Raw genomic sequence first — 27,216 nt, forward strand, 5'->3', positions numbered from 1 at the left:
GTTACTTCTCCCTCTGCTTAATCCTACTCTGTTAGTTTCCTATGGCTGCATAATGCTTTAGCACAAACTTAGTGGCCTAAAAAACACACACTTATCATCTCACAACGTCCATGGGTCAGGAGTCTGGGCACAGCTCAACTGGATCCTCTGCTCAGGCTGCAATCAAAGTGTTGGCCAGACTACATTCTCATCTAGAGATCTGACTGGGGAAAAATCCACTTCCAAACTCACTTCAGTTGTTGACAGAATTCATTTCCTTGTGGTTGTAGGACTGAGGATCCTAGCTTCTTGCTGGCTATTGGCTGGAGGCTGTCTTTGGTGCTGAGAGGCCACCAGCAATTCCTAGAACCTGCTCACAGTTTCATTTGCGCTTTCCCAACATGGCCACTTACTTAATCAAGCCAGCAAGGAGAGTCTCTGGAACAAGTTTGCTAGCAAGACAGACTCAGATATCATATAAATTAACTGCAGGAGTGACATCTCACCAGCTTTGCTGTATTCTATTCATTAGAAGCAAGTCATAGGTCCCCTTCGCACTCACGGAGAGAGGGTTACATGAAGGCGTGAACATCAGGAGATGACAGACACCTTAGTGTCTGTCTACCACACGTGCCTTCCTCACTTCTTACAGGTATATCTCCTGAGAGCACTCCCCAATAAACCTTCTGCATTCCACTACCCCTCTTAGAGTTTGTATCCACTGGAGGCAGGAAAGTGAGTTAGAGACTACTGCCGGAACACCAACTATGGGTGATAGCAGTGGGAGATTGAGCTGCATATTTTCCTTCTATTAATACATGTATAATAATTATTATTAGAATTTAGAAGGATACGTGGCCTCTCTGAAAGTAAGATCAAGTCTAAAAACTACAGTCTTCAAGCAGGGATACACACAACAAAAATAATTCATTTCTAGGACTGGAGAGCAGATTAAACATAACATAAAAATTAGGCTTACTATGTTCCACAGTGTGAAAATAAATTGCAGACTACAATCAGTCACTTAAAAAGAGATGATTAGCACTTTATTAAGTTAGCATAGATTGTACTTCTACAAACTGCAGAAATAATCAATGAATAGAGATGCCCTATTAGAGACTGATAGTCAGAAAATATATATAAGCAACTGTTGGTATGATAACAGGATCAAATTCCACCTTGTATATCAACACGCCCATTTTTATCCAACCCATTTACAGTAATTACTTGTTATTCTTGCTTATCTTGTCATATACAGAGTGATATAAATGATACTCCAAAAGGATCCATTTTCAATGATTTGGACACCATATTATAGGCATTCTCCACTGGAAAAATATTTTTTCTTAGGTCTTTAAAGTGTGATATATATATACTGGCCTGACCTTATTGCTGGAAATGCTTAAATACTAATGCATTTTAAAATCAGTAACTACAAATGCCACATGACTACACTTACACACTGTGCTGTCAGAGAAATATTTTAGAATATTTTGGATAGTCAACAGCTTATTATTCCAACGGTCTTCATGGGTATAATTCATTGCCTTTCAATTTCATGCACATTCAAAATTTCTTACAAAAGAAGAATGGTGAAACAAAATATATAATCTTCCCTCAATGAATTGTGATGTTCAGCAGTTGCACAGAAACAAGTGTTGAGTTTCAGGGGGAAACAAAACAGCAGCCCTTCAGAGGGGGGTGAGCCGCTCATCCTCTGTCACAAAGGCATCATTAACGTGCCCTCCCTTCATGTCCAGGGGATCGCAGGGGATGCCATTTTCAATTGTGATTGTGTTTTCCCATTTATCTTCAGTGTCTTCCATTTCAGATGGTCCTTTGTTCTCCCTAAATGCACATAAAAAGAATGATTGGGATCTAGGAAGAGAAAGGATGGTCTTCTGTACAAACATGGAGATCAGGAAAGGGAAGAGGAACCTTAGAATGATGGGGAAAATGGATGACATTGTGTATTTTCAAATAAATTTCAAAGATCATAAAGAGTTGATGAGGTGAAAAGATGCTATCAAGATCAGAAGTCTGCCTGGATTATATATATATATATGTATATGAATGAATATATATATTTATACGATGAATATGTTTGTATACACACACATATACATATGTACACTCACACACACAAACTGCATGAAGGAATGTGAGGAAAATATATGGTAAATTGGCAAGTTAAAAAATTTAGCTCTAGGAGAACAACTTCACAAAAATTGAATTTAAAAAAGTAATAAATTCCTCTCACAAGATTTGACAAATTAATGGTCTGCAAATGTTAGCTAAAAATCAGGTTGAAATGAGATACCAAGAAGCAAACTCCCATTACTTTGTAGAAAGGATGTAACCATTGTAAACTGCAGGTATCATTCCTTGGCTCTACTCATTACAAAATAGTTGTTGTATTCATTTGTTAAGTCAGGTTTTTGGAACTCAGAACACATTTTACTAACTACAACTCATAGCTATAATCCCAGGTCATTCCAAAAAATTCTATTTAATAGGTAAATTTTTAAGTTATTCATTCTCAGACCCTTTAAAGACACTGCTACCCCAATCCAAGTGGTAACCAGATCCTTATTCTTTCCCTGGAGTGTGGAAAAATGTAGCCTTGAATTCAAACATTCTTCCTGTCTTTTGTGAAAGGCCAAGACACTGAGCCAATTGTGCTTGATATTACAGAGGTAGCGGGGGAAGAGATGTGAGTACCTCTAGGCAATCAGAGGGCAGAAGAGTTTCCATCAGGATTATCACAAGTTAGATGTTGGGGCACCATGGAGGCATGATGTTAGGCATGAGGCTCCCAGACTTGTCAAAGATTCTCTTGTCCCAGAAATCTGTAGAAACTCCAAAGAGGCAGACCTGAGTGGATCACATGGCTGGGATGGTGGACATTGCTGTGGTGACCAGGATGGACTTCCACCGCTATGGAAGTCCCTTAGAAACTTAGTGAATTTCTAGTGGGTGAGGAGGTGGTGAAGATGCCCCAAAGATGATCAAGGTAGAGTTTCCTATTAGTCCTACATGAGAGCTCATTTCAAAGTGCTTTAAAGAATATGGTGGAGGAAGGCAGAGAAAAGAAAGAGCTCTTGTTTACAAAAGAATGACAACCAGTATAGAAGGTGCAACAGAAACAGAAAATCACCATATAATAATAATTGATTCTGATGAGGCTCCTCAATGGATACTAAACCACTGAGTGGGAGATGATTAAGGAATAGGATACTCACAGGGTCTCAATGTAACACCCCTACAAGCAATGTACTAATTATAAAGAGACATTTGTTTTTTGTAAAGGGAGAAATTTGGTGAACATCACCAACAATGAGACAAACTGACAAGTGCCTCTAGATGTGATGCACCGAGAAGATATTTTAAAAATAAAATTCTGTGTTCTGTGTTCCTGCCCTACCCCATCACCAAATTTTTTTGACCTGAATCTCTCAGGAGGAACTAATCAGACAACTCCAAATTAAAAGATACTTTGTAAAACAGCTGACAGCATAGAGCAGGCACTCAACTAATGTGCTTAGAGTTGGATGGACAGACATATGAGTAGCTGGCTAGCTAGTTAGACAGATAAATGGATGGATCAATGAATGTAGATCAATGACTGGTTGGCTGGATGATGAATTAATAGATGGATGGATGAATGGGTGGATGGATGATTGGATGGTAGCTGGGTGATGGAGCAAACAACTGGATGGAAGAATGGATGGACTAATGCTGTAGGCAAAGTTACTCAGACAGCAGCCCAAGGTAGATTTTGAATGGGATCTATCAGAAGAAAGAGAAAGAAAGAGGGAAGGAAGGGAAGAAGGGAGGAAGGGAAGAAGGGAGGAAGGGAGGGAGGAAGGAAGGGAATGTACACATGTGATATTTCTTGTATTTATTGAATAGTTATTTTTTCAAATGGATGGAGGAAAGTACTCATTTTCATACCTTAGGAATTAGGAGTGAGTACAGATTTTGCCAGGGTTCACTGATGGTTTATTAGATAATTTCAAATAGGTGGAGTTTATAAAGAAAAGTAAAGTAGCATTTCAATACTGTAGATCCCACTGTCATCACTTGAAAGCATTTTGCCATTGTGCATGCCACTGTCAAATGTCAAAATGTACCACTACAGGCCCAAAGCTGGGAGTGGAAGTCGGGGGGTTGTAGTCCCAGAGACCTAGGTAAGGACAGGCTGCTGTGTTTTCCCTTCCTCACGGTGAAGATACTGCACTGTCCATTCCAAGCATCAGCGGTCAACGATCAGTGCCAGTTGGAGTAGGCATACAATTTCCTGTGATGAGAAGGTCCTCCAGCCAGGTGAAATCACCTATCAGAGGACTAGAATTCTTTGGCCCCTCCTCCTGTAGACAGGGGTATCTCGTCACTTTCCACGTCATCCAGAAAGCAAAGACAACTGACATTCTATAACCATCGAACACATCACTTCCATTCATAGTATCCAACATTCATTCAATAACTATGTTTTGAGTGCTACTATGTGTTGGAAGAGACACAGTTCTTGTCCTAAAGTGAAAAGAAAGGGCTCAATAAAAAAGAAAAACTCCGAATTTCACTCATCCTCCCCTCCTTTTCATGGATTATAAAAGAGAGGAGTGATGTTTCAGTAAGAATGACACCCTAGCGACAAATGTATATTTATAAATTATCATCAAAAATGCCTAGCTCATGCAATTTCTCCCCAAGTCACTCCTCATTGGGCTTGGAGTGAATAATAATTCTCCATAACAATAAATAGGTTTTTAACAGTCAAGTTTTACCCTGAAATTTGTGTATGTAAGTATGAAACTCATATTACAAAAATCCTTGTGGATGGAGCATTCTGAAGTAGATGGCAACGCAACAGCAGTCTTAGAAGTAATGGTTGCCAGTGTTCATTTGCCGGTTTCCTCAGTTAAAAGAAATGTTTTTACAGAGTTAGAAGAAAAATTGCAGAGAGCTGGACACTTGCAGATCATGGCAAGAAATCCTGCCTCCCCCACCCCCGCCAACCACAAAGGAAAAATAATCCACCAGGCATCACAAGGAATGGGGAAGAACGAAAAAGGAAGATGCAGATGGATGAGGACAAGTTTCTCTTCTTTAGAAGAAGGATTTCTTAATCAAAAAGATTCTGAGCAAAATCACTGTGGAAATTTATCAAAACGAGAGCCGTGCCCATGACAAATTAGGTACATATTATTCTTTTGTGACCTTAGATCTAGCTGTTCACAGTCTTGGCATTGCCAGGCTTCACAAACTGCAGTGTCAGTAACTTGCTGGCTGGCGGACATGATAAGAAGCTCAAAGGTTATCTAACAGTAATACAGCCCTTTGTCACATTTCATAGTGTGTCCTGTAATAAACTGAGTCACTGCCTGCACATTGCTCTAAGTATAATAAAACTTAACTATCTTTCTGGATCATTCTGATTCGATGTTCTGCTAAAAACATGAATTCTTTTTCCTGAAAAATAAAAATGAGTGTTAATGACTTCCGCTGTTCCTGCATGTCAGGTGGTTCAGGAAGAGGATTAAAAAAAAAAAAAAAAAACTGTGACTAAAACACCTGAAACTAGCTCTTAGAAGCCTTAGTGTGGCTATTTCTCATAAATCCAGAGAGAAGATGGGCAAAAGAGGGGACTGAAAAAGTACAGGCATACCTCGGAGATATAGCAGGTTTGGTTCAACTGCAATAAAGCGAGCCACACTATACTGTAGTCTACTAAATGTGCAATAGCATTATGTCTAAAGAAATCACAGTACATACCTTAATTTAAAAATATTTTGGAGATAAAAAATGCTAACCATCATCTGAGCCTTCAGCGAATTGTAACCTTTCTGTTAGTGGAGGGTCTTGCCTTGACGTCGATGGCTGCTGACTGATCAGGGTGGTGGCTGAAGGCTGGGTGCGTGTGGCAATTACTTAAAATTAGACAAAAGTGACGTTTGCTGCATCGACTGACTCCCTTTCATGAATGATTTTTCTGTATGTAACATGCAATGCTGTTTGATAGCATTTTACCCACAGGAGAACTTCTTTCAAAATTGGAGTCAATCCTCTCAAACCCTGCTGCTGCTTTATCAACTAAGTTTATGCCATATTTTAAATCCCTGGTTGTCGGGGCTTCCCTGGTGGCACAGTGGTTGAGAATCCGCCTGCCAATGCAGGGGACACAGGTTCGATCCCTGGTCTGGGAAGATCCCACATGCTATGGAGCAACTAAGCCTGTGTGCCACAACTACTGAGCCTGTGCTCTAGAGCCCGCGAGCCACAACTACTGAGCCTGCGTGCTGCAACTACTGAAGCCCGTGCGCCTAGAGCCCGTGCTCCACAAGAGAAGCCACCACAGTAAGAAGCTGCTCACCGCAACTAAGAGTAGCCCCTGCTCCCTGCAACTAGGGAAAGCCCGCGTGCAGCAATGAAGACCCAACACAGCCAAAAATAAATAAATAAATAAAGTTTAAAAAAAAAAAATCCCTGGTTGTCATTTCGACCATCTTCGCAGCATCTTCACTAGGAGTAGATTCCATCTCAAGAAACCACTTTTTTGTCTCATCCATAAGAAGCAACTCCTCGTTTGTTAAGGTTTTGTCATGGGATTGCAACGATTCAGTTACATCTTCAGGCTCCACTTCTAGTTCTAGTTCTCTTGCTTTTTCCACCACATCTGCAGCTGCTTCCTCCACTTAAGCCTTGAACCCCTCAAAGTCATCTGTGATGACTGGAATCAACTTCTTCCAAACTCCTGTGAATGTTGACATTTGGACCCCTTCCTAGGAATCATGAATGTTCTTAATGGCATCTAGAATGGTGAATCCTTTTCAGAAGGTTTTTGACTGACTCTGCCCAGATCCACCACAGGAATCACTATCTATGGTAGCTGTAGCTTTATGAAGTGTATTTCTTAAATAATACGACTTGAAAGTCTAAATTACTCCTTGATCCATAGGCTGAGGAATGGATATTGTGTTAGCAGGCATGAAAACAACATTAATCTCGTTATACACCTCCATCAGAGCTCTTGACTGACTAGGTGCATTGTCAGTGGGCAGTCATATTTTAAAAGGAATCTTTTTCTGAGCAGTAGGCCTCAACAGTGGGCTTAAAATATCCAGTGAACCATGTTGTAAACAGATGTGCTGTCATCCAGGCTTTGTTATTCCATTTATAGATCGCATGTAGAGTAGATTTAGCGTAATTCCTAAGGGCCCTGGGATTTTCACAATGGTAAATGAGCACTGGCTTCAACTTTGAGTCACCAGCTGCATTAGCCCCTAACAAGAGAGTCAGCCTGTGCTTCGAAGCTTTGAAGCCAGGCATTGACTTCTCCTCTCTAGCTATGGAAGTCCTAGGGGGTATCTTCTTCCAATAGAAGGCTGTTTCATCTACATTGAAAATCTGTTGTTTAGTGTAGCTACCATCATGAATTATCTCAGCTAGATCCTCTGGATAACTTGCTGCAGCTTCTACATCAGCACTTGCTGCGTCACCTGGCACTTTGATGTTACGGAGACGGCTTCTTTCCGCAAACCTCATGAACCAACCTCTGCTGGCTTCAGACTTTTCTTCTGCAGCTTCCTCACCTCTCTCAGCCTTCATAACATTGAATAGAATCAGGGCTTTGCTTGGATTAGGCTTTGGTTTAAGGGGATGTTGTGGCTGGTTTGATATTCTATCCAGACCACTGAAACTTTCTCCACATCAGCAATAAAGCTGTTTCACTTTCTTATCATTTGTGTGCTCACTGAATTAGCACTTTTTATTTCCTTCAAGAACTTTTCCCTTGCATTCACAACTTGGCTAACTGTTTGGTGTAAGAGGCCTAGCTTTCAGCCTGTCTCAGCTTTCAACATGCTTTCCTCACTAAGCTTAATCATTTCTAGCTTTTGATTTAAAGTGAGAGACATGTGACTCTTCCTTTCACTTGAACACTTAGAAGCCACAGTAGGGTTATTAACTGGCCTGATTTCAATACTGTTGTGTCTCAGGGAATAGGGAGGCCTGAGGAGAGGGAGAGAGACGGGGAACATCCTGTTGGTGGAGCAGTCAGAACACTCAATATTCATCATTAAGTTTGCCATCTTATATGCGCGTGGTCGGTGGACCCCCCCAATTCCAATAGTTACATCAAAGATCACTGATCACAGATCACCATAACAAATATAATAATAATGAAAATGTTTGAAATATTGCAAGAATTACCAAAATGTGACGCAGAGACACAAAGTGAGCAAATGCTGTTGGAAAAGTGGTGCTGACAGACTTGCTCAACACAGGGTTGCCACAAAACTCCAATTTGTAAAAAACACAGTATCTGCGAAGCACAGTAAAGTGAGGTCTGCCTGTATCGGGTGGCCCACGTAGCTAGGGGGTGTTGAGGATCAGGGTTTGCTCAAGATAAAGTACTGGCAGCTAAAAGCAGAAACAGTATTTTTGTCTCCCTTCAAACAAGATAGGGCTGAAAAGCCAACACCCAAGAACAGCCAGACAAACAACAAAGGACAGACAAATATGATTTCAAATCAGGACAGAGTTAATTATTGGGGAAGTGGGACTGTCGTCAGTATGGATGAGTCCTGGGGAAATGGCAGCACTGCTGGAACGATTTTAGTGGGCGTTGCAGCACAGTGAGACTGGTGACGTGATAGCAAAAACAATAAGAATTAGTATCTATTACACGGCAGACTAAGTGCTTTGTATACATCATCTCACCTAATTCCTACTGCAATACTATGTAGATTTTATTATTATCCCTGTTTTTCAAATGCAGGAGCTGAGACTCAAATATGTAGAGCAACTTGTCTTTCAGAATGGGATGAGACTGGTGAAAGGAGTAGACCTAGAACTCTATTCCATCTCCCCAGGCTTCGCTCAAAACACATATTTGATTCCTCTTGAGTGTGTACATTTAAGAACAGCAAAGTAAAACAATTATTAGCTCTAACATTTCTGATTTCATTTACATTTCTATTTTCAAGACAATTTATTCACTTAATTGAGACTCTATAAGAATGTGAAGTTTCAGTATATGAAAATATTGGCTGAGCCCCAGCCCCTTGTGTGAAAAAATTCATAGAAATGCAAATGCACTTCCCTTTACTATTGACCTTATGGGAAGAGAAATATAACCAGAAATAAGCCAAGTGAATTTACTAGTGACTCTGCTCAACTGCGAGCATTAGCTAGGGTTCAATGTCCTGAGTCCTTGACCTGGCTTTGTTACAACTACAAGATTATCATCTCCTTCTAGGCAAGGACCACCCATGTTATCTATGTACGTCTCTTCCATGATACATTCTAGAGCTCCTATCACATAATGGATGGTCAATAAAGGAATAAGATATTTTTACCTCTCTGGGCCTTGGCTTCTGGAGAGATGGATACAGATCATTGTTTAAGATCCCTTCCTAAGACAATAACATTATAACCGTCTATTTATATGCAGGAGTCATGAATCAATTCTACTATATACGTACAAGTCTGAAATTGTGCTGTGTCTGTGACTCTTCTTTTATAGCACAAAGTGCCAGGTTACATAGAATTAGCACTTTGTAACTGCTTTTTGATGATGCTTCTTTACATTGATATAGCACTCCCCAGTGTATGAAGCACTTGTGTGTATTCTCCAATTTTGTCTTCCCATCGTCATAACTATTTAAGAAAATATTATCCTCATTTTCCATATATGACTGGATCAAGGTCATTCAGCTAAAAAATGCCAGGGCATGAGACTGGAACCCAAAACCAGGAGTATTGATCCAGTGCTCTTTCAACTAAAACACACATCACATCATCGACTTCATCACCATTAGCATTATCACATCACCCCCACCATTACAGTGATCACTATCACCATCACCATCATCACCATTACCATAAAGCCGACCAGAGAGCTAAAATATCCACTTCCAGGCTGGGGCTAGACACAGATCTAGTACAGACATCACTGTCTAGTATATGCAGTTCATCTTGGTTGTCTTCCCACATACCCAACTCCCTAATTGTTCCCCAAAAGAAAAAAAAAATCACTTTTCCAACTTTTTTCCTTCAACAAATCTCTCAATTCCGCAAACTGCAGTTCTTAACTAGATGGTAATAGAGAAGCAACCTCCTTGAATTATTTCACGAAGAGGCGGCAGTTGTAATGGCGTGTTGAAACTGGCTGGTACAGGCTTGCTAGAGGTGACTCAAACATTCAGAAATTTCAGACTGGATAGGAAGTCAGCAAATGCTACAAATCAAGGTATTTTTTTTATTTTTAGAGAGCTGATTAGTCAGTCCACCACTATTAAACAGCAGGCCTAATAAGATCACTTGCCTTTTAAAATAGGTGTTTGTTAACTAATAAAATCTCAAGCAATAAGCCATTGAACTGGAAAATTTTCTGCAGTATGGTGGCAATATCTGGATGGAAAAGAGATCTTTTTCCAGCATCCCTTAATCACAGAAATAGGTTAAGCTCATCTTGGATAATAATAATTACTGTTTATTTAGTACATACTATAACCTAGGTACTTTATACACATTTTCTCACCCAATCCTCATGGAAGTCCTATGAGACATTATCACCCTATAACAGATGGAGAAACAGACCCACAGAAATTACATGACACAATCAAGGTCACTCAGCTAAAGGGTATAACTAGTATTTGAGTTCACCTAGTTTGGGCCCCCAGTGACTGCATACTTTCCACCCAGTGGTTCTGAACAGTCAATGGAATGCTGTTATTGACACAGCTAACAGAATAGTTAAAGCTTTACTTGAGAAATTTCTTCAGTAGTAAGTATAAAGATGCACATGTCTTAGATGACACTGGCACTCTTCTCTGCAGAAGGAGAATGGTGATTCAGATGACCCCGTGGTCCCTCCTGGTCTTCTAGGTTTAAGATTTTGTATCACACAAACTATGTTCATTATTATCTAATGTATGGATTGGATTCTTGAACAAATCTTTGTCTTCCTCAACACTAAAGGCTTTCAGGGGCAACTCCTAGTTTTTCCACAATTAGAAAAGGCTTTCATCACAATGATCAGGGCTCTCCCCACTTCGAACTGCACCCTCTCCCCACCTTTGAAGCAATACTTTGCCTAAGAAAAACCCACCAAATTTTTTCTGTAACAAATGGAAAACCCAACAAATCAATTTCTCTTCAGAAGGCTGTCATAACTGTCCTGACTCTATTTGCTAATTATTGATGCTCTCCAGGTTGACGCAGGAGATTTGTCCATCTGTTTCCTGGTTTGAACATGAACTAAATTTGTGAAGGCAAGGTTGTGACAACAGCCTCCCTTCTCCCGGGCAACAGATTATGATGCTACACACTCAGTTATTATATTACTACAGAATCTGCTCAGAAGGAAGAGATAGCTGATCCCAGCACTAACGAGCTGAAAGACCAGCAACTGGCAGGATAATAAAATAACAGTAACAGTTAACAGCAGTAGCGCCAGGCACTACTTCAAGAACTCTATTAACTCTTTTGATCCCAGCAAATTAATTCTTTCTGATATACCTCACTGTCACTCGAGCAAAGTTATCTATGCACAGACAGTAAAGAAAGATTTAACCAACTTGACTCTAGCACCACAAACCATATCCTCTTGAGCTTGGTTTCCCTGACTCATTGCCTGTATTTCCTGATATCCATACAGTTAATGGATTACATACAAAAGCAGAGTCTAGGCAATAAATACTTTGAATCCAAGCAGTCTACCTCCAGAGCCCATTCTTCTACCTCCTTCACCATATTGTACTAGTGAGGAAATTGGGAACCAAGGAGATGGCGTGAATTCACAAAGGTTACAATTGTTGGAAACCATAGAATCCTAGCATTTCAGGATTAATATAAAACTTAAAACTATTAAACATAGGTATTCAAATACTGCAAGAGAATATTTCTTAATATTCTGAAAAACAAAACAAAACAGATTAATAATTTGTACCAAGACTCTCAGCATTATGTGCCATGCCAAGAGCAAGAAAAGCAAGTACAACTTGATCTTAATCTTTGAGCTTAATTTGGGCACTACACATAAATCACATTTATTCCATAGCATTTCACTTACCATTTGTGAAAAAAATTATAAAGCCCCAAATTTAAAATGATTACCTTCTGCTAATAACCAGGGTGAACCATATGCAAAGTAGAAAGTCTCAGGAGAAACATTTAGTCAATCACACACTTGGCCAAACACAACCTGCATGTCCCGTGTGGGCACCAACCCTTTTGAAAACCAATGTGTGCGCCTGTGATTCCCACTTACCAGAATTCCTCTTCCTTGGTATCAGAAGGGAAGGTTTAGAAGCATCAGAGTGTCTACTGAAGAGCTGAGGACTCTCTCCACTTCCCCTCTGGATCAGAGGTGCTTGCAAACAAAATTATTTTCTCCTTTCATTGTGCTAAGAAATCTTGTCTCCTCTCTACCTAAATAACTCTCCCACTGGTCTGAAATTCTCTAATACCAATAATTTAGACAGCAAAGTTTACATGTGCCCCAGAATCCAGCTAAATGAACTCCAGGAGTGGGAATCTAAATGTAAGTACTTAAATTGGAAGCTCTGAAACTAAGTGAATTAGAATAGCCTAGATATTCATTAAAACATATTTTCTTCAATTGTACATCAACTAAACTTCAGTTAAAAGAATGCACCTCCTTCAGAGAATCGACTTTAGTGGGTCTGTGGTAGGGCAAAGGAACCTATATTTTAAACAAGTGTTCCAGGCAATTCTGATGCAGGAAGTTGATTCAAAGGCCACTGTGAAGAACACGGGTCTATATAAAATCATAGGCACTGGAGGGAAGAGCATCCATCAAAGGGAGGGAATATAAAACATAGCACAAGTGTGTAGTACAAGATGGCGGCTGCAGGCACCGGAAGAGGCAGGCCAAGGTGAGGAGGCATGAAAAGGACTATGGAACTACTAGCCTTTGGAGGTGGATGACTAGCAAAGATTAACTCTGCCTACCCAAAAAGTCTGCTTAGCTCTGTATATCCAGCTTACAGAATCATAACCCAGATATTAAAACCAACTCTAGATATAAAACATTCACATGGTGTAGAATAGAAAGAAAGATAGTAATGGAAGGACTCATAGTTAACTAAGGGACACGGACTCCAAAAAGTCTCCAAAAACAAGAGCATAAGTGATATTTTGAAAAATCACCAATTTTTTCAGTTTCAGATATAACGCATTTTCTTCAGCTAGGGGAAAATCTTCTCCTTGTTTTTCCAAGTCATGAGTAAATAAGAAAATGCTCTTTAAATCACTCCCTTTAAATATCTTACCTTCTACGTTGCCGGATTCCTGACAAAATCAATAGCATGGTTGCCACTATGACGATGCAAAATATCACACCAAATATAATAATCCAGATGGGCACAGATGGGTCAGTAGGTGGTGCAAGAGTGGAAGGAATTCTTAAAAATTCCAGAGTCTGGTCATTCAAAAAGAAGGCATTGTTGATCCGGTTCCTATTCATTCTAAAATACAATGATGATTAAAAACAAATGAAACAAGACAGAAGAAACATTAGAAACAGAAGGTATAACCCTATCTCCCCATGATTATAACTATCTCTATAAACAGAGCATCCCCCTAGCAGGAGACTTCAGGTTGAACAGACAGTTTGATGAGGACAATCATGCTGTGGTTTTCTGTCTATAAGTGGCAGTGCTGGTTGCCAGAAAGATGCTTCTCTATGTACTACTGCCCTCCATTGTTGATAATGTCCTAGAAGTAACTGGAAGTCTTGAGCTTTGAGCTCTGCCCACCATGTTTTATTTCCTGAGAGGCAGCATCTAGATTAAAATGACAGAACTCTATTTAAGGTGCCTTACATAAATACCAACAGCCTGAAAAGATAAAATAATATGCAAAAACTGGGTGATAAATATGAGAAGAAAAAACAAAACCAGCAGCAGAAAAGAGAACACGAAGCCAGGAGCAGCTGCAAATCCATCAATTTGATCTTTTTTTTTAATTCAATTCAACAAACATTTGCTGGAAACTTACTAAGTACCAACCAGATCCTGTGCTAGGTGCTGGAGATACAAAATGAAATAAAAATACCCAAGGAGCTTACAGTCTAGAAGAATGGCCCATCAGTCCCTCCACAATCACAGTGCAATCACAGTGCAAGAGGCAAGTATGGGCACAGTGGGAGCACAGCAGAGGGGTAAGTACATCGTAGTAAAATGTCAGAGCTGCTTTCCTAAGAAGGCAACTTTTGAGCTGTGCTTTGAGGGACAAGTAGGAGTTCTTTAGACCAAAGTGTGCAGTGAGCATAGGAATTGGAGACATGGTATGTAGTATGATTTGTTGCGTCAGCTGCAAGTAGTTCCATATGACTAAAGTAAATGGTGCTTTAGGAGTCCAAAAGTCTAGAAAAATATGAAGGTAAATGCATTACTCTCCCCAGGGAAAATCTGTATTTTTGGTGGTAGTGGCACTTAGGGAGGGGTTGGTAGCAAAAACTTATTTGACTGAAACTAAATTTCTAACTGGAATTTGCAAATTAGATGAGGAGATTTCTTGGAGATACTGTGTGGCCTTTACTGAATTCACACTAGACAAGCTGACTTCAACAACCTCTAGAGCAGCGCTGAAACCAGAATATAATGTGAACCTTACGTGTGATGTCAAATTTTCTAGGAGCTGCGTTTTAAAAAAAAAGTAAATAGTAATAGGGAAAATTAATTTTAATAACATATATTTTGGGACTTCCCCAGTGGTCCAGTGGTTACGACTCTGAGCTCCCAATGCAGGGGACCCAGGTTCGATCCCTGGTCAGGGAACTAGATCCCACATGCCGCAATTAAGAGTTCGCATGCCGCAACTAAAGATCCCACATGCTGCCACTAAAGCTCCCCTGTGCCGCAACTAAGACCCAGCAGAGCCAAATAAATAAATATTTAAATATATATATATATATTTTGCCCACTATATCTAAGAAAATATAATTTCAACATGTAATGAATTTTAAGTTGGTTCACATTTTATTTTGTGCTAAGTTGTTGAAATTTGGTGTGTACTTTACACTTAGAGCATATCTAATCTTGGACTAACTACATTTCAAGTGCTTGAGAGCCACATGTGGCTGGTGACTACTGATCCTGAACCTGAGAGTAAAAGCTGGAGAATCTCTGCAGACCAGCACCAGGGTATCAGGAAAGACCTCCTTTAGCAAATGAAAATCTATGGAGAGGCATGATTATTCATAAATGTGAAGGAGAATCCCAGCCAGGAAATCTGCAACAGGGGATAATTTCAATGGAATTTTTATCAAACTATGGAATGTTTTCTTTTTTCGTAACCTAATTTTGCTAACACGATAACACAAACCTTCCCACAAAATAATGAACCCCACTACCAAGGTATAACAGAGTAAAGTGAAAAGTTGCTCTGCATTCTCATTCTGTCTACCTGGTTGGTTAGCACTCAGGCTGATAAGAAGTTCTAGTTTAGTACAAACTATATCTCCATCTACCACTGAAATCCCCAAGAGGCGTCAATCACCATGGATATCTTCTAGCCAAGATTGGCCTTGAATAAGGCCAGGCCCTCAAAACAGATCAAAAGTAGACATCTTAGAACTGGTCTGTCATCCCCTCGCCTAATTCCATAGGTGTGGATACTCTAGCAGACCGGGGGGAAAAAAAAATCACTGCATGTGCTGGCAGCATGCCTGCGCTCAAGTTGTCACTCTTTATTTTTCTAGGTGACCTGAGCAAATCAATTAATCTCCCTGAGCCTCAATTTCCTCATTTATAAAGCAGGGATAATAATAATAGCTCACAAATGATTGGCGTTGATACTAAATGCCACAGATGCATCAGAACATGCCTTGTGAACCAGAAAATATTATGCAAGCATTAGGTGGAACTAGCATTATTTTGCCCAACCACATAGGTTCTTCAGCCTTGAAATTCCTACCACCTGCCTTCTAGGTACCATCTCCTTTCTTTTCACTCTATCCTTCCCTCTTGGTATTGTTTCCTTTATTTTCATACAATCCTGATGAGCCCTATCCATTCCCGGACATAAATTCCCATTCTATTGGCCATCCTCACCCCCTCAATAGCCCTTTCTACTAGGGCCTTTGAAACAGACATTTTGTTGTGAACATATTCATCTAGATCTTCGACCTTCACCCTAAACACTCACTCCTCCTCCTCACATTAACTGAAGCCTGGTTTAACCACAGTGCCTTCATTTTCCTTGTAGCCCTCCCTCGTCACAGGGCTTGAATAAAATCCCTTTTCTCATGAAATACAATATTCCTAATTCTTACTCCCTAAGTAGTGGCTCTTAGCAGTATTCTTACTGGCAAAAGTGCAGAAACAATTTAGCTCAAACCTTCTTGTTAGGGCTTCCCTGGTGGCGCAGTGGTTAAGAATCCGCCTGCCAATGCAGGGGACACGGGTTCGAGCCCTGGTCTGGGAAGATCCCACATGCCGCGGAGCAACTAAGCCCGTGTGCCACAAATACTGAGCCTGCGCTCTAGAGCCCGTGAGCCATAACTACTGAGCCCACGTGCCACAACTACTGAAGCCCACGCACCTAGAGCCCGTGCTCCGCAACAAGACAAGCCACCGCAATGAGAAGCCCGCACACGGCAAAGAAGAGTAGCCCCCGCTCGCCGCAACTAGGGAGAGCCTGCGCACAGCAACGAAGACCCAATGCAGCCAAAATAAATAAGTTTATTTATTTATTAAAAAAACAAAACAAAACAAAGAAAACCTTGTTAAATCATTTCCCATGGGTATAGAGCCTCAATGCCTTTGCTTCAGCAAGGGAAACAGATGATTATTCACACAAAAACATTTGGCATTTGATTATACACTCATTATCTTAAACATTAATATTTTACAAAGAGCAGATGAGTTCTTTCACTAGATATTTCTCTTTGGTAACGAGAAAAATATGCATTTCAGTAACTTGTAAATAAATCCTTTGTAAGAAAAGTGAACTTTGTTTCATTCCTTTTCAGGAAATAGTTTATTTTGTGAACTCATTCTTCCAATATACCTTTGCCCAACATCAATCATGTGTGGGATTTGAAGTTTTGACACACATAAAGTGCACATTAATTGAAATAAAAACAAACTGCTTCCTCTGCTTCTGTGCAGAAAAGAATACATTTCACTTCTGAAAGTTTGTTATAATCCCAAGGAGAGGAGGAGGGGAACTGTCAGGAAAAAATGGGTAAAACTTCAAATGGGTGAAAAATATGACTGAGTGTCCTGCAAATCTACCTTTCTGGACAATTTCCCCCTTTTATTGTTTTTGAGTTATTTTGCATATCTGTAAGTTGGAGAGAACTGATACAATGTAAATGATTCTTGTCCACAGAAAATCAAGGTGAATTGTGTCTGGTGGAGCACTGCCAATGGATAGACTGGTGTATCTTTTAATAAATAAACATCACCATTCTTCAATTCCTGCATTTGCATGCTGCCTTGAAGTCTCCTTTAAACTGGTTTTAACATCTTACTAGTTCCCTCATTAACTAATAAGATAATAAAATCTTTGATAGCATTTATTTTTAATTTGTATGAAAGTCGTGATTTTACCTTTTTTTCAAAAAATTATCTTTTAAAGGTAAAGACTTTCACTTTGCTGTACAGTAGAAACTAACACAACATTGTAAAGCAACTATACTTCCATAAAACAAAAAACAAAAAACACCTAAGCATTCGGGCTCGAGAAGGCATATGATGAACCATCACACAATAGTGCCGTACAAGGTGTTCTTGCCAAAAGAAGACAGTACTAAACCTTCTTAGCTAATGTTTAAACCAGGCCTTCTCAGCCACAGCACAATGGATATTTGGGGTTGAATAGTTCTTTGTTGTGAAGTGCTATCCTGAGCACAGGAGGATGTAAACTAGCGTCCCTAACTTCTGCCTACTTCTGCCTACTCCGTCACCAGCACTGTACAACAACAATGTCTCCAGACATTGCCTCATGTCTCCTTGGAGGCAAAACTGCGCCTGGATGAGAACCACTGATCTATACTAATCTCTATTCCAAAGTAACGAAATGAAACCTTTGACATCTTAATAAATAAATCACTGTGAACCAGAGAGAGAAGTCTTCAAAATCTATGGAAACAGCTGAATTAACCAATAACTTGATTTACCAGTGGAAGGCATATTTAGCGGTGATTACCTTATGGCTGACTGTACCTCAACAGCAGGAAGGGTGTGATTCCTTGAAGGATCGGTAACCACAAACCAGAATGACACCCGCTGGGTTACATTGCAAAGTAGGACGTGGGAAATTCTGCAGATGATGAGAAGAAAAAAAGTACATTATGAGCGAATAATACCAAATTGCATTAGATATTCCACTCTGGTGTTATTACCATCTTAAGAGGTGAAGAAATGTCTTAGTAAGAAGAAAATAATATAGGAAATTTCCTTTATTTCAAAATCATAGACTTGGGGATCATTCCTAAAATAAGGTATCTACCAAAAAAGAAACAAAAAAGGGAATGGCTCAGTAGAGGGCGTTAGGTATCTCATTCTTCATCACCTGTTAGCTGACAGCATCCCTGTTTGCTCAACTCTTGGCCTCTCTCTCTGACACAAAACCCTTTTGTGTTTCCTCATCAGGATCTTTTAATGTCCTCTTCATTCAGCCTTCCACCTCTCAGAACCAGACAAATCTGTTGATCGAGGACTTGCTTCCTCTGTTGGCCACCGTTTCCACCCCTCTCCTACTCCAGTAACTGGGGTCGGCCCAACAACAGACCTCCAGACTGAAGTGCTGTAACATTTACCAGCAGGCTTTGAACACTGTTTTTGCGGGCACCTGCTTCCAACTATAAATTGGAAATGTGCCTCACTCTACTCTGTATACCTGGATCACCAGTAGAAATGACAAGAAAGAAATGGCATTAGTGTTCAGATTAGAGACAATCTATATATGACTGTATGAAATGTATGAACGTAGAAAATAAGAGGAGAGTCCACAACAAACCAACGTTGTCGGAGCTAAAACATAAATCCTGAACGGCTTTCACCATGTCCTTATAAGCAAAATTGCAAAAACTGACATTAGCAACCATTCTAGAAGAAACACACAGCCTCTGTAGAAATACAAGTAAATTCACTCTTTTTCCTTAAAGGAGCATTCAAGTGCATTATGTTCATTTTTACAATAATGAAAGAGAGTTCCCTTCAGTCAATTTTCTGTAATTTTCAGGACCTGGTACAAATTATTATATTTTCTCCCTTTAAATGTCAAGGGCAAAAAGTGGAGGGCTCCCCCTCCACCCAGAGCGAAGCGCCTGGGCCAGCAGCGGGAGCTGAAAGATCCCCTGTGCTCAGAACACAGGGGGCGCCCCGCGAGGCCCCGAGTCCGCGGGGCGCTGGCCTGGCCCGCGCAGGACCTCGTGCCCAGAGGTTCCGACGCGCCACGAGCCGTCCCACGCCCCGATGCCAACGGTCGCCGCAGCGCCGGAAGCTTCGCGTCTACAGACTTCGGGGCCGCCCAGAAGCCAAAGCCCGTCGAAGGTCCGACCCCGCCGACCCGCGAGCATGGGCAGCTACCTGAGCAGGCACCTGGGCACGGCCAAGGCCACGCAGCCAGCCCGCGCCCGGAAGCGCCGGTCCCCAGGGTCCCCACGGACCGGGCCCGCCCGCGGCCCCTGCCTCCCGCTGGGCCGGGACCGGTGCCAAGTCCTGTCCTACGGCCGCTGCCGCCGGGAGTGCGGGCCCTGGATCCGCAGCATCCCGCTCCCCGCCGCCCTGCGCAGCTGGCGCCACTACCGGGTCCGCGGGTCCTCGGTGCCCCAGGCCTGGAGGCGCCTTCCCGGCGGGCCGCCCCTCCACACCTTCACGGGGCTGGGCTTTAACCGCCATGGCAACAGTTTCACGATGCGGTCCCAGTGGAACGCCCGCCACTACCGCCACACGCAGAGCCCGGTGAACATCCGTACCGGCCTCCCTGAGAGCCTAGGCAGCTTCTACACGTGTCCGCCCAGCCAGGAGACCGTGCCGAGGGCCCTCAGCCGATGCGGGAATGGAAAAAGGCGGCTCGACGGGCCTCTCAGCTTTGAGACCCCCCGACCCCAAGAGAAGAAGGCAGAGCCCCGAGCCCAGGCCATCGGCCTTCTGGCCCGTGTGGAGGCGTGCAGTGGTCTCTGCCTTTGTGCCCAGGCCGGGGCCTCTGAGAAGAAGCTTCTGCTCCCGGCACAACAGCCTCTGAGAAGAGGACACTGAGCCCCGGCCTGACCAGCAGGCCTGCCTGAGCCTTCCCTGTCTGCCGCCCACCCTGCTGTGAGGCCACCCCCCCACCCCCTCCCGCCCAGGGCCCAGTCACAGAGCCTCGCTGGAGAGATGGGAGCGGATCAGCACTCCAGGGCCTGGGCCTCCTGCAGCCTGACATCCCCCTTGAGTCCTGAGAGCCAAGGCCACCTCCTCCTGACACTCAAACCCACAGTTCTTTTTACCCAGCTGACCCCTGCCCTACCCCTGCCTGAGTCACTGGCACAGACCACCAGGCCAGCTCCCTCCACTCCAGCCAGGGGCTCTGCCAAGCCCCAGAGCCACCTCTCCTACCTGCAGAGCCCGCCCTGAGGAAGCACTGCTGACGTCCAAGCCTTCACTCCCTCCTGCCCACCCACCCTTCCTGCCTTTGCCCCTGAGAACACCCTTCTCAGGAAGGCGTGCTTCTCCCCTATTGCCCACTTTATACGGTTTAAAGGTTGTTCTTATTTTAAATAATACTAAAATAGCTTCATTATCCTAGAGATTGTCATGGTCTTTCTTTCAAAGATTCAAACATTAGGATTTCATCCACATGCTGGTTTCTCCACCCTGGCTCTGTTGGGGCCAGACAAGTCTTTGTTTGTGGGGTGCAGACCTCTGCATTGTAGGGTTTTAGCAAAATCCCTGGTCTCTATCCTCTAGGTGCCAGTAGATAATCCATATTGTAAACATAAAACGGGTCTCCAGGCACTGCCAGATGTTGGGGGGGGAGGGGGCGGGGCAGGCGGTGCACACTGACACTGATGGAGAGCCACTGAGGGACAGCGACCTCTACTGGCAGAAACAGTCAAGGCTGGTCTCCCAAAATGTGCCTTTTTCAAAGACACAGAGATGAACAAAATGAAGTGGTGTGTGCTTGGCAAAAACATATCCCCCATTTTGCAGAATGCTGTGGGGTGCGAACGACTCATGTTTGGGGCCTTATTAACAATCAGACAATGCGGTTTTTTAAAATGAGCTACTCATTTATCATCTTCAGGTTGGCAAAAATTGAAAAGTTAAAAAATATCAAATGCTGGAAATGATGCAGAGAATTGGAATCCCAGGCAGTGCTGTGGGTGTCCATGGGTCCAGCCCTTCTGAAGCGGCATTTGGAAGTGTTTCCTAGAACACAGTGCGGCCACCAGAAACACTCTTACACACACACACACACACACACACACACACAGGTGAGGATGTTCTTCGCAGCCCCCTTTGTCAGAGCAGAGAATTGGAAGAACCTAAATGTCCACCAACAGGGGAAGGGATAAAGTAAATATGGTATTGCTATCAAGGGACTACTATTCCACAGATTGGAGGAAAGAAAGAGCCCAGGGTTTCTGCACTGTTCGGTCTGGGCCAGATAATTCTATGATGTGGATGCCCTGTGCGCTGCAGGATGTTTAGAAGCAAACCTGGCCTCTGTGGACTCGATATCATCAGGACCTCCTCCAGTAATAACAATCAAACACGTCTCCAGCCATTGCCAAACACTCCCTGAAGGACAAAAATCACCCCCAGTTGGCAACTACGGAACTAGAGTTACACATTTTTTTAAAAAAGGTAAATCTCAAAAATACACTGTCAAATGAAAAAGATGGGAAGTGGCATATTATGGGTAGCACAAGCCATTTATATAAATCAAAAAAAAATACAAACTAATATTGCTGGCATAATAGAGGGGGCCGGAAACCAAGTAAATGGTCATTTGGACACTTTGCCTGTATTGTTCTTTCCATCTAAAGCCTCTTCAAATACTGTTCAAACATGAATTTCAAGCTTTCCCCTTTAGAGAGTCAGAGAATGAGCTGTAAACATACCAAAGTCCCTTCTCCCTCCCATGGAGCACGCTTTCTAAGGGGGCGGAGACAGAAGGTAAACATTTAAATAAATGTACACACTGACAGGTGGGGAGATGTGCGATGAAGAAACCAAGGCAGAAGGAGGGATGCACACAGCTGCATCGACACGCTGTGGCCCAAGCGCTTCCTCTGTCCCCATCACCATGGAACCCACTATCCCTTACTACGAATTCAAGTCCTTCATTCCGTGTTTCCACTGGGTGGCAACTCATGCTTTAACACAGCACCTCAGCAAATAAAAGGAAAATATGTTATCTACTTAGAAATGAAGATGTCCAAAACATTAAAATTGTTGGCTGAAAATATTAAACTCAACATTTTCAATGGAGACAGTTACTGTTACATACAAAACATCCTGGGCTGAAACTCTATAAATCAAGCTTTTATTTTGAAGTTTACTACCTGCCATTTGCTAGACATGAGACAAGGCACTCTGCATGAGTTACTAGAAAGGGCTTGAGACCTTCGTGTGTCAGTGAGGGTACGGTTAACTGCTTAGGGTCTTCCTCAATAGAAGAGTAGTAAGTATCCCTCCTACATGATGGTTTGGCCAGGAAAAGTAAGTCAAAGATTTTAAGCACACAAAACAGTAAGCTTCTGCTCTACAAATATCAACTATAGAAACAGAACTACAGAGATGTGTTTACATTTTGTTCCGATCTAGGCAGTTGAACTGGTAACGAGTAAACCCACTTCCTAAAGTAGCAAGCTTGTGGGGAAAGGGCCAGGGGAAAGCACACCCCTGCTTCTGGAGCCAGCTGCAAGGCAGAGGCTGCATAGGACGATGGAGACAGCCTCGTGGGCTGGGGCTTCCTCCTTGTTTGGATGATCCTTTGGGAAATTAACGGATGTCCTGGCTACCGCAAGAGTAAGACACTGAGGTCCAACAAGAGATAAAACGCAGGCGGTGGGGAGCTCCTTCTACTGTGGCCATTCCCGCCACCTTCACCGTGGGAGTATCCGCCCAGGGGACTCAGGTGCAACAAGAGGGAGAAATGGCGGGTGGGACACCGTCTGCTTGTGTCCACTGCAGCCCAGTAGACGGGCCCCTGGTTTAAGAGCCAGGACGTTAAGCATGCTTCATTCACTCACAGATGTTTACCAAGAGCCAACAATGATTAGCCACTATGGTTAGGGAGGGTTAGGAAAAGAGTTCTACTGCAAGGGCATTTAGATTCCACGACCCTGCCCATAAGTGCCGGGTCTGGGAGTTTAGTGCTATTAAGACGCTTGAAGATCAAGGTCACGGTGTGAGCTCACCAGAAGATTAAAACCAAAGTGGGAGCCAAAACTCCCGAGACGCCCGAATCTGCCCACAAGACTCCATACTCCGTCGGAGAACAGACCCAGGACAGAGGGGAGGGCACAGGGCCTCTGGATTCCACGTGGTTTGTCCACAGTCTTTGTCAGGAGGGGCTCTAATTTCTACCCACAGTAGAACTTCATAGTCTCCAAGCTTTGAGCACCGTTTTCAATTTTATCAGCTGAGCGTTCCCTGGGAGCCTATCAAACACTCTGTCCATCTGCAACACAAGACTTCTCTGGGCCCTGGGGCATGAGGCCAAGGCCCAAGGCTACCCTGTACTGTGCGGCCCTGTACTCCTGAAGTGTGGCCCGTGTGGGCACTCAGTGATTGTGATATGAATAGATGGATGAATGAACTAACAGAACGGAGTAATGAGCTCCATTGTTGTTACTCACTGTTTCCACATTATTGCAAGAGAGAGTAACTGAGAAAGTAAATTGGGCCAGCACAGCAATAATAGAAAAGGGAGAAAGGAAAGGAGGGAGATTACTTCCCTAAAACTTTGTTTCCCCAGTCACAAATGTTCAGACAACATAACACAGACAACTCTCTAGTATAAGAAGACTCCTGAATATAGTGCAGATAGAGGTAGCCAAGAGGAAGTGTACATGTAAGGAAAGTGGGTGCTAAAGGAAGTAACATGAAGACTGATTTACAGATTTCAGTAGGTGATTTACTTAGTGACCAAAAGATGCAGATTCCTTCCAGTGATAGATTATGTCCAACCAGCGTGACTTCTTCCATGCCCTTTCTTCTAAATGTGACCACATTGAATGTCCTCTAAGATTTGCACAAAATGAAAAATTAATCAGCCAACAGCACTTACTGAACTAAACATGTCTTTTAAAGTATGTTTTGATGTAATAAATAAACTGAAATGCCTAAATCTTACAAAGTTCTCGTCACAAGAAAAAAAATTATATTACAATGTACGGTGACGGATGTTAACTAGACTTACTGAGGTGATCATTTCACAATACACACAAATATCAAATCATTATGTCGTATACCCGCAACTAATATAATGTGATCTGTCAATTATACCTCAATAAAAATAAATAAATAAATGACTGAAATGGCATTAGCACAGCTAAACAGCAAACCTACACTTTCAAGATTTGTAAATATAGATGGGTCTGATGGAATTCTTTGTATTCACTGGAATAATAATTTTGTCCGACTGCTTCACAAAGCTGTAATACTTATACATATACAATTGCTTCTGTCAGCAAATCACTAAAAGGGTAGAAATGTCCACTCCCATTCCTCAAGTGTGGGGAGCCCTGGTCTGAAGGTAACTGTCTAAGAACTGGCTCCACTGCCACTTCTCATCAGTGGCGCCAGACAGGGCCAACTAGGGTGGGAAGAATCGGGCTCTTGTTTCTGGAAATCAAAGGACTAAATAGGAGCTGGGCTGCTGTTTAACAGGCACGAGACCGTTAATCCCCTTACCGTGGATACAAGAGCATGTTGTTCGTTCTTAGATCACAAGGCTTATCCTTGAATAATTAGGCAGAGGAAGAAATCCATTCCGTGCCCTACATCATTTTACTCGGAAAGAGAACACTATGCCCGAGTTAGACTTCTGCCTCTCCTGATAAAAATGATAAATTATTCTAAAAAACCAATATTGGAGTAAACTAGGCAATTAGATTTCTCATTTTACCTGGAAAATAGACTAAAGTTTAAACTTAATCATATCTTCCTGAGATAATAATACTTTCAACATTTAAAAATTCCTATGAAACTATTTTAGAAAATCTGGCCTAAACCTTATTATAAGAACTTGAAAACACCTGTTTACCATCTCCAATCAAAGTCCCAAGAAACCTTCAAGTAATCTGATCTAATGAAACCAGAACTTTCTACCACTTAAACTTGTCCTTCCCTCTTCCATTCTACTTTTAAGAAAATCCAGGGAAGAGCAAGAAAACCACTTGATATCAAGATTTGTAAGTAATGATTTCAAAGGAATTGTCTTGTTTCTGTCACATTTCGTCCGTCTTCCATGACTCCCAGGGCCGGCTTCTTGGCTGTGGGCCTGTGCTGTGTGGGACCGGGATTTACCCATCATTTAAATCTCAGGGCCTCCCTAGCAGCCTACACAGCAGGCTTCCAACAGAGGTCACTTAATTCTCTGGCCCCCATCCAGCAGTGTAGCGCACAGGCGGCCTCAGGAGAGCACCGTGAAGAAGAGGCTTCTGCTTCTCACACCACTGCCTTGGGCGCTCTGTCAGCTCTGTCTCTCCCTCACTCCCTGACAGCATCTCGAGGCGCGATGGAGCTTGCCTGTCATTTCTGGCCGTTAAAGAGCTCCGGCCGGTCTGATCAAAACCTAGACGAACTGTCTTCCCGCCCCTAACACACAGCTTCCCTCCCCCCGGCCCGTGCTGGCCTCGGCGGCGTGCTCGGTTCTTTTACTCTCCTGGCTCCACTCCTCCTGCGCTTCGCCCCTTACCTCCCCGCAGTCCTGCTCACTGCGGGATGGAAAAGGGAGGTGGGAGAGGGCGGGGATCCGACAGGAGAGAAAAAGGCAAGCTTCTTTTTCCCTAGCCGGGCTCCTTGTGCTGCCCTCTGGCCGTTGGTGGCCCCTGCCGGGGCGGGTCCTCGCATTCTCCAGCCAGAGTGCACCCGGGGGGCCTCAGGAGACCGTCTGGGGACCAGTGCACTGCCCCTTCCCCTGACAAGGACGACGCACTCTGGCCGAAGGCTTCCATCTCGCCCCTCCCTGCCCGCTCTGCCGCCTTCCCTTTGCCCTGCACTTGGATCTCAGGGCCCCACAGGCAGCGACTCGTGCAGCTCCCTCCGGAGGCCTCTGCCTGGCCCCGGGCAGCCGTCCGAGTGCAGGCTGTTGGCAAAGCCGCCCACTCTCACCCAGCCATGGAGGCTCAAGCCAGCCCTTGCCTTCAGACTTCTCCAGCTAAGAGGCAGGCGCCAGCTTCTGTTCCACCCACGGGACAGTCTCAGGGGCTGGGGACACCATCACGGTGGCTCGCGCTCCAGGTGCTGCTACTCTGGTGGCAGCTGGAAGTGGTCCTGGGAACGTCTGCAAGCTGGGGAGTGATGTACCCCGCTCTCCTCTCACAGACGACTCCTCTCTCTACTAGCAGCCCTGCCTGACCTGAGGTGGGCAGGGGAACACGCAAGGGGGCCACTAGTGTGGCCTGGGCGCTAACTCATCACATGGACCCAGCTGTCAGCTCCCAGCGGGCTGCGTGGTGCACCCGCACTGGGACCCATCCCCGCCCCCGTCCTGCGGGGAAGGCCGTGGACACGCCACACCCTCTCTGCAGGGCCTCGCCCTCTGCCTCTCGGACCCTCGACCTTCTCTTCCACTGCCCGCTTGGGGTCATGGTGACTGGACCCGTTCAGCTCTCCTGCAAGTCCTTCATGGATGTGGCCAGGACCTCGCTTTAGAAAGAACACCCTCTTGCAGAGTCAATCCAGCTTATACTGGGTCAAGGGTAGGCTGGCGGCAGGTTCCCAAATATGCAGAGGAGACACTGAGCCCTGTGTCACTGGAGGTGATCACTCTTGATATGAGATACCGTAGTTAGGACTGGGTGAAAGGTGGGACGAAGAGTCTTCATTACTCTGTTCATTATTTGACTATCTTTAGTGAGTTACTCTTTACATTTTCCACCCAGTGCATCTCAGTAGCTCTAAGTTTTCTGCAGCATCCATAGAATAAGCAATGACAGGATAGGAAAAAAACGATTTAAAAAACCGGCCAATGTTCAAGATTTGAATCCCTAAAGCCATCCTAACAGGCATACTTCCCACCCTCTAGAATCCACTCTGC

The 27,216-nt window shown here is 43.3% G+C and overlaps 1 protein-coding gene across 2 annotated transcripts in view; it reads right to left on the minus strand.

The window, feature by feature from the left end:
• Positions 1-999: 999 nt before the first annotated feature.
• Positions 1,000-27,216, minus strand: part of CLTRN (collectrin, amino acid transport regulator) — a 34,881-nt gene continuing 8,664 nt past the window's right edge. The window contains exons 4-6 of one of the 2 annotated variants that reach the window (XM_061178035.1): positions 18,163-18,276; positions 13,278-13,472; positions 1,000-1,827 (exon numbers count right to left, since the gene is read on the minus strand). In XM_061178035.1, coding sequence (XP_061034018.1) covers positions 1,671-1,827; positions 13,278-13,472; positions 18,163-18,276 — 466 coding nt within the window. In that variant the 3' untranslated portion in view covers positions 1,000-1,670. Of the gene's footprint in view, positions 1,828-3,983; positions 4,350-13,277; positions 13,473-18,162; positions 18,277-27,216 lie in introns of those variants that run through there. The other variant, XM_061178036.1, reaches the window with a different exon arrangement.

Source organism: Eubalaena glacialis, chromosome X, assembly GCF_028564815.1.
Source record: "Eubalaena glacialis isolate mEubGla1 chromosome X, mEubGla1.1.hap2.+ XY, whole genome shotgun sequence".
NCBI lineage: Eukaryota > Metazoa > Chordata > Mammalia > Artiodactyla > Balaenidae > Eubalaena > Eubalaena glacialis.